Raw genomic sequence first — 7,051 nt, forward strand, 5'->3', positions numbered from 1 at the left:
ACCCGTCCCACGTCTGGCCTTTTAAAGCGCGGCCGCGCTCCTGTCAGATTCCCAGATCATTGTTCCCTGGCTCCCGGGTGAGCTCCTTCTTGAGCTGGGACTGAACGGTGCTCAACTGGCTGCAGAGCTGAAGTGGGAACGTCTGTGCGAAATAACTACCAATAATCTTCCCCTTTAACTGTTGCACAAGAGAACACTTCGCATCTTGAAGTCATTTTGGTCCTCGCTTGGTCAGGATGAGGCACGTTTGCCGGAGGTTGACGTTTGCTGGTAAGGACGAGGAGCTAGACCGGCTACCAGGCGGAGCAGAACCGGAGCCGACCTCGCTAGAGAGGATTCCGGCAAAGGCGACCAAACGCTGCGACTTTCTCAGCAGTAGTTCAAAGCACGGGCATTATAAAACCACTAGCGCAAACGAAGGACGGCGCGAACAAGTCCGGACCTCCGTGAGAGCACGCGCATCTTCTTCGACGGCGCACGGACCCGGGCCGAAAGGTCCCGGGACGACACGCGCATCGCCGCTGCCGAAGCGCGAAAGGGCTTCCTATCCAAGACTGCGAGGTCCCCGCTCCCGCAAAGGAGTAGAGGACAATGTAACACCTTTATGCATACATTTATCTAGATCATACTGTTTTGCATGGTAATAGGTTACTATTTAATCCTAAAAATATTTTTCTTTTTTTTTTTTAAACACAGCAATTTGTATTCCAACGACAATCCGGGAGGAGACGGAGACGAACGCGAACGTCCCGTGTAAATTACAATCCCTTCCTGCACGCAGCAGTAGCGCACGCAGCGACATCTGAGAGCAAAAACCGCAAGAGAGCGCGTCGAAACAAGTAAGCCTCGCGCTACACCAGCGTCACGTGAGCTCTAACCTGGCATTCACTGATGATATGATTATTCAGGTGTGATTTGTTTTAACAGCTTTCGTGAAGACTCAAGTGATCCTGAATACGAAGAGGAATACATTATTCCATTAAAGGTAAGCATAAATATTATTGGAATGTAAAAAAAAAAAAGTTCATTTATTTATTTACATCTGACTGTTCAAATTCTTTGCTGTCCGCAGCGAAAGACTTCGGTGGGCAGTCGCCTGTCCCGCTACACATCTGAATTCTGTGAGCTGGAGATGATTGGTTCAGGAGAATTCGGAGATGTTTTCAAGTGTGTGAAAAGACTCGATGGCTGTATCTATGCCATCAAGTATTCCAGGAAGCTGTTGGCGGGTTCTGTGGCTGAGTAAAGATTTCATTTATTTAAACTTGCATTACCAGCATAGCAGGAACATTTGACCAATAGTGTATTTTAATCATTACCAACTGCATGCCACGAACAGAACCCTGAATGGTGGAAATGTGCTTTCAGGCAAAGGGCGTTGCAAGAGGTGTATGCTCACGCAGTGTTAGGACAGCACCCCCATGTTGTGAGGTATTACTCTGCATGGTCTGAGGATGAGCACATGCTGATACAGAATGAGTACTGCAATAGGGGCACGCTCGCAGACCTTATCACACAGAACCAGAGGACTCTGACGTTCCTTTCTGAAACTCACCTGAAGGACCTTTTGCTGCAAGTCTCCCAGGGTCTAAGGTATATCCACTCTGCATCCCTGGTTCATATGGACATCAAACCAAGTAAGTCATACCAAATTTGGTCTGTCTACTGCATGTCAGAAGAAGAAACATGTTACTTTTCTCATTCATCTTGCTCCTTCTCTCTCTTTGCAGGTAATATTTATATTTCGCAAAGAGTGGTGGTCACAGGTACATGCGTAAATGGTGATGCATCAGACAGGAATGTTGTTTACAAAATAGGTGCGTGCTAAAGTTCCCATCTGTAATCTGAGAAGTTTGTAAAATGACTTTTTATTTTAACTAGTAAATGACGTATGTAATGTCCTTTTTCCCCGTCTTAGGAAACCTTGGTCATGTCACCCATGTGAGTCATGCAAAAGTGGAAGAGGGCGACAGCAGATATGTGGCAAATGAGATCCTGCAGAAGGTAATTGCTCGACCATCACCTTTACATTTACCAGTGTGTCATTATAGATCCTGACCATTCTTGTTTTACAACTCTACAACGGTCTCCCTAAGGCAGACGTTTTTGCTCTGGCTCTTACCGTGATCAGCGCCTCCGGAGCAGATGAGGTACCAAGGACAGGGGAGGGCTGGCATGCCATATGGCACAGCCAGCTGCCACACACACCTCGAGTGCTCTCGCCAGAATTTCAGTGCTTGCTGAAGGTTTGTTACACCAGGCGCCTTTCTGACCGGCACCGTCCTTTGTTGAGTTGCTTGTGTCCAGCAGTTGTGAGCACACAGCCAACATGTGACTGACTTTAAACCTGACTTGTGTGTTGTAGCTGATGATTCATCCGGACCCAGAGTGCAGGCCAACGGCCTCGGCCCTCACCAAGCACCCGGTCCTCCTGGCTCCGTCCACGCCGGACATCAACGTGCTGCGGCAGCGCATTTACGCCGAGAAGTTAAAAACTGCACTGCTGCTGAAGTGAGTTATTATTAGTCTTTTTTTTAGTCACTGACTGTTGATTTCCTATGCCGACTGTCTATTTTGGGATCTGTCTTCATGCAGGGAACTTAGGGACGTCCAGCTGTCCACAGCCACGGCAGAGGACAGTATCTGTCACAGTGCATTCACCTGCTCCGCTGACCCCAGATGCACTAATTTCCTTAGGAAACGGATGAGCCGCTCACTCAGCTTAACAATGCTCTAATACTCAGTTAACATGCACCTTGTGTGCAGTGTTATCTGTGCTACTGGACTTAGAGTGAAGTTTGGGTGGCTGTTATTAATTCGATCATTAATGGCCCAGTGGCCTAATGGATAAGGCATCAGCCTCTGGAACTGAGTATTGTGGCTTCAGGTGCCATCTGGGTCTTTTAGAGGAGGAAGTCTTCAACGTTGCTCTTAGGGGCAGTGATAATTCAGTGGTTAAGGTTCATTTCAATAATCAGAAGGTTGTCGGTTCAAGCCCCACCACCATCAGGTTGCTACTGTTGGGGACCTGAGCGAGGCCCTTAACCCTCAATTGCTCAAGTTGTACGCAGTCATAATTGTAAGTCACTTTGGATAAAAGCATCCTCTAAATAATGTAAACTTACAAATAATTTCACCAAACGTGGTACAGGCCGGAGCTGGGAGTACGGACTGCATCAAGCCTCGACTGGACCTTTAAAAAGTCACTTTCTGTCCAGGGCAAATCAGCATGTATGAATTTGTTAGGAATTGAGGTGTCCTATGCACAACTGGTGGGTGGTTTGGGCAGAAATACACATGAACTAACTTCAAAATACCCTCCGGTTAGTTTAAAAGCCCTTAATGGGACTTTATGTACTGGCCTAAGCCACCAGTTCATTATTCTAAATTTCACACTGCTGCCCCATGGCATTAATTTATTTTTGGCACAAAATGAATTATCACTCATAGTCAATGAACTGCAGTGCTGTTACATTTCATGGTTTGGCTTAACAAGCTATATGTAATAAATGCTGACATTGAACTGTTAAATGAACTTTTAAGATTCCCTTTGATTTATTACCAATGTCCCATTTCCTGATTTTGCTGTTGAAGGAAAACAGAAAGCAACCCAAACAACCATTATTATGGTCGAGATGCACCAAATACTCACAATCAGAATTATGTAGGCTAAGTCATCTGGAATACATTTAAAGCATTTAAAGTTTATGCAACTCTCTCAATACATCAAAAGAACTTTAATATAAAAAAGGTAATACACGTATCCCCAAAGTATTTCACAATAAATTATTCTTATATAAATAAAGTAGTATTCTTTTAATCAAATTGACTTTATAGCAAACTTTTCCCAATAGATTTTTTTCATCGCGATAAAAGAAACTTTATTTTAAACTGCTTACTTTAAGTTGCACTTTCTTAATAGAGTTTATATAACAAACACACACAAAGACACCCTTTTACGTGCTCTTGAAGTGTACGTTTTCCTCCCTGCGGGCTACATGCGCGACGAACGCGCGGCACTGTGACAAGTGCGCGAAGGTCACGTGCCCCAGACGATACACCCCCCCCCCCCCCCCCCGGGACACGGGGACAACTCTGAGACCGACAGGGCAACGATCCGCACAGTCCGTACAATGGTACACCGAGACGAAGTGCTAAGACCGATATGGCACGCTTTCTCTGCCTTGGACGCAGACCGAAGCGGCAAAGTCTCCAAATCCCAGCTAAAGGTAGGCGCGCGGCTAAACCCGTCAGATGGCCGGTTTTATTTCCTTGTCTTGAAATTAGTCAGGTCGTACGTGTTAAACGACTCAAACGATACCATTACGGTTCATATATTTTGCACCTTCTTGCAGATGAATGAGATTTGTTTAAAGATAAAGATTAGGAACTAAAGGCATTGGTCTGGTTGCGCACATCTGTGGTTGTCTACGATGTTTCCACAATACATGCGCACATAATGAATACATAAAAGTATTTAAAGATAAAGATTAGGAACTAAAGGCATTGGTCTGGTTGCGCACATCTGTGGTTGTCTACGATGTTTCCACAATACATGCGCACATAATGAATACATAAAAGTATTTAAAGATAAAGATTAGGAACTAAAGGCATTGGTCTGGTTGCGCACATCTGTGGTTGTCTACGATGTTTCCACAATACATGCGCACATAATGAATACATAAAAGTATTTAAAGATAAAGATTAGGAACTAAAGGCATTGGTCTGTTTGCGCTGCTGTCTTCTCACATCTGTGGTTGTCTACGGTGTTTCCACAATACATCCGCACATAATTCAGAGAACCGCGTCAAACCACAACGTTAGGTAACTAATAAAGTTTTAGCGCTTGGTTTAAAACCTCATCTTCTCGAGAGGACATTTTTACCGCGCTCATAAAACTAGTATTACACCGTGACTGATATGGTATTAATGTGTATTAATACGTATTCGTGTTGTGCCCTTCTAGATGTATGAAACTATACAAATACCACTGAGCAAATCATAAGTTTAAAAATATGCCATGTATGTAATATATGAAACTTAGAGGGCTATTTTTAGACCTGTGATTTATGCTTGAGCTGTCTTGGAGAGATCAGGGCGCATTATGTAAATGAGCTCTGCTATTCCGAGCAGTTTTATCAACCGCCTTCGGGTAACAGCGGATCGTTCTTTCTTTCTTTCCATACACACTGTAATAAGTCTAATAAAACAGCGTCTGTGGCGGGGCAAACCATGTGACTTTATATATATTTCAAAACACTTTTGAAGGCTTCCACTTTGCTGTGTAGAGGCTCGGCCCACGAATGCCAATTATGTGCTGTGTTGTTCTCCACAGGTGCTTTCTCAAAACCTGTGCACAGTCCTTCGTATCCCATATAAAACCTCTGATTTGGAGAAACATTTCAGGGATGATGACGAGGGACCCGTGTCCACTCAAGGGTACATGCCGTACCTAAACACCTTCATCCTGGACAAGGTAAGGAGCCGTGACCTCCTGCTCCTCTTTATTTCATCACGTGTGTTTTCTGTTCTGCAGTGAGCTGTGTAATAGCTGATAAAGTGGTAAAGACATCAGGATAACAGTAGCGTAATAGAAACAGCCAACAATAACGACAGCAATAACAACGCCATTCTAAAAATGCTGCGAAAACATAAAATCGTTTCCCATTTGCGTACAGACTTTGAAACATTCACCATATTTGACGTGAACCAGCATTTTTATCATGTTTATTCAGACGGTGTTGAGATGAGATTGAACATATCGTTTTTGATGAAGAGACACTTGTACTAGCCTAGATGTTACTTTAAAATGCTTTCTGTCAAGAGTACATTGATTAAATTAACCCCACAAATGGTTCTCGTACATGTTTTACAACCCCCCAAAATCCTGTTGTTTCCCTGTCATAGTATAGTAACAGGTGGTTACTATAAGGGAAGTATTCTTGTAGTAGATGGCTATGAGTTTAATGGAGAGGGTATGCCATGGTGAGAGTGAGTTTACACAAACAGAGAGATAACGAAACATGGTGAAGTATGTTTTAGGACAGACCGCTAGCCAATCAGAGGCTGTGAGCAATTTTGGTTCATTTTATCCATTTACTTACATGACACAAGACTTGTCTTGAGGTGATTTTTTTAGACAAAGTTTGACCATAGTGGCATTCTCTCACAGGCAGACATTCAAGCCCTTTGCTCCTCTAGTTCTTCTTGCTTAATGGCAGAATTGTACATATAAATAATTAAATTGTACACATAATAAATTGTATACATTGACTGCTTTTTAAATGCAGGCCCAAGAAAACTGGGATTTTATGGAGCTCAATAAAATGTGCTGGACGGTGTGTGCCCGGAAGAACATCACAGATAACCGTCTGCTCATCTCAGACTCCGACGCCTTCAAGGTCTGGTGTATTTTCAACTTCTTGTCTGAGGACCAGTATCCCCTCGTCATTGTGACAGAAGAGGTGAGTGCCAGACTGTACTCCACACTCACAGTAATGTTCTCACACTCATGTCTGGAGATTCCAGGGAGTAATCGAGGTGTAGATATATGATATACCCTGTAGTTGCTACACTGCAATCCCTGAAATGCACCCATTGGAATCAATCGATCAATCGATTAGTCGATCAATCAATCAATCAATCAATCAATCAATCAATCTATCTATCTATCTATCTATCTATCTATCTATCTATCTATCTATCTATCTATCTATCTATCTATCTATCTTTCTTTCTTTCTTTCTTCTAATCAGATTGAGTATTTCCTCCGGAAGCTCATAGAAGCCACAGGTGGCAGCTGGAACGAGGGCAGGTTTGTGGACTACAAGGCACAGCTGAGCTTGAAGAGGAACAGCCTGAGTGTGTGGGAGCTGACGGAGCTGGTGGGCATGGGCTACTTCACCAAGGGCATGAACCAGCAGACCGTCAGCCTGGGCCTCCTGGAGGTCTTCCAGGAGCTCATTCTGGGCATTGTCAAACAGGCAAGAGCATAGGCATGGCTTTGAGAGAGGCACCGCTTGGAGTGCACACCACAATGGCCTGTTCATGC

At 44.0% G+C, this 7,051-nt stretch overlaps 2 protein-coding genes across 2 annotated transcripts in view; both read left to right on the forward strand.

Annotated features, from left to right (window-relative positions):
• The first annotated feature begins 133 nt into the window (after window positions 1–133).
• LOC113577926 (wee1-like protein kinase) lies at window positions 134–3,016 on the forward strand. The gene is made up of 10 exons (XM_027010849.2): window positions 134–593; window positions 697–839; window positions 928–985; window positions 1,073–1,242; window positions 1,369–1,637; window positions 1,731–1,817; window positions 1,919–2,004; window positions 2,097–2,246; window positions 2,366–2,511; window positions 2,596–3,016. Exons 1-10 carry the CDS (start codon window positions 237–239, stop codon window positions 2,735–2,737), a joined length of 1,608 nt encoding a protein of 535 aa, XP_026866650.2. The 5' UTR covers window positions 134–236; the 3' UTR covers window positions 2,738–3,016.
• A 1,072-nt stretch (window positions 3,017–4,088) lies between these two features.
• swap70a (switching B cell complex subunit SWAP70a) overlaps window positions 4,089–7,051 on the forward strand; it is an 8,659-nt gene continuing 5,696 nt past the window's right edge. Inside the window, exons 1-4 of the mRNA XM_027011730.2 lie at window positions 4,089–4,229; window positions 5,336–5,476; window positions 6,291–6,464; window positions 6,756–6,983. Of these exons, the coding sequence (XP_026867531.2) occupies window positions 4,134–4,229; window positions 5,336–5,476; window positions 6,291–6,464; window positions 6,756–6,983 (639 nt within the window). The 5' untranslated portion in view covers window positions 4,089–4,133. The remainder of the gene's footprint in view (window positions 4,230–5,335; window positions 5,477–6,290; window positions 6,465–6,755; window positions 6,984–7,051) is intronic.

Source organism: Electrophorus electricus, chromosome 1 (assembly GCF_013358815.1).
Source record: "Electrophorus electricus isolate fEleEle1 chromosome 1, fEleEle1.pri, whole genome shotgun sequence".
Classification (NCBI taxonomy): domain Eukaryota; kingdom Metazoa; phylum Chordata; class Actinopteri; order Gymnotiformes; family Gymnotidae; genus Electrophorus; species Electrophorus electricus.

What these genes read in the sequence shown, in the direction of transcription:
- LOC113577926 (XM_027010849.2), top strand. Translation starts at nt 237, where the DNA reads ATGAGGCACGTTTGCCGGAGGTTGACGTTTGCTGGTAAGGACGAGGAG. An exon ending in TCATATGGACATCAAACCAA is followed by an intron (nt 1,638 to 1,730) that starts GTAAGTCATACC and finishes CTCTCTTTGCAG; the next exon opens with GTAATATTTATATTTCGCAA. An exon ending in CAAATGAGATCCTGCAGAAG is followed by an intron (nt 2,005 to 2,096) that starts GTAATTGCTCGA and finishes GGTCTCCCTAAG; the next exon opens with GCAGACGTTTTTGCTCTGGC.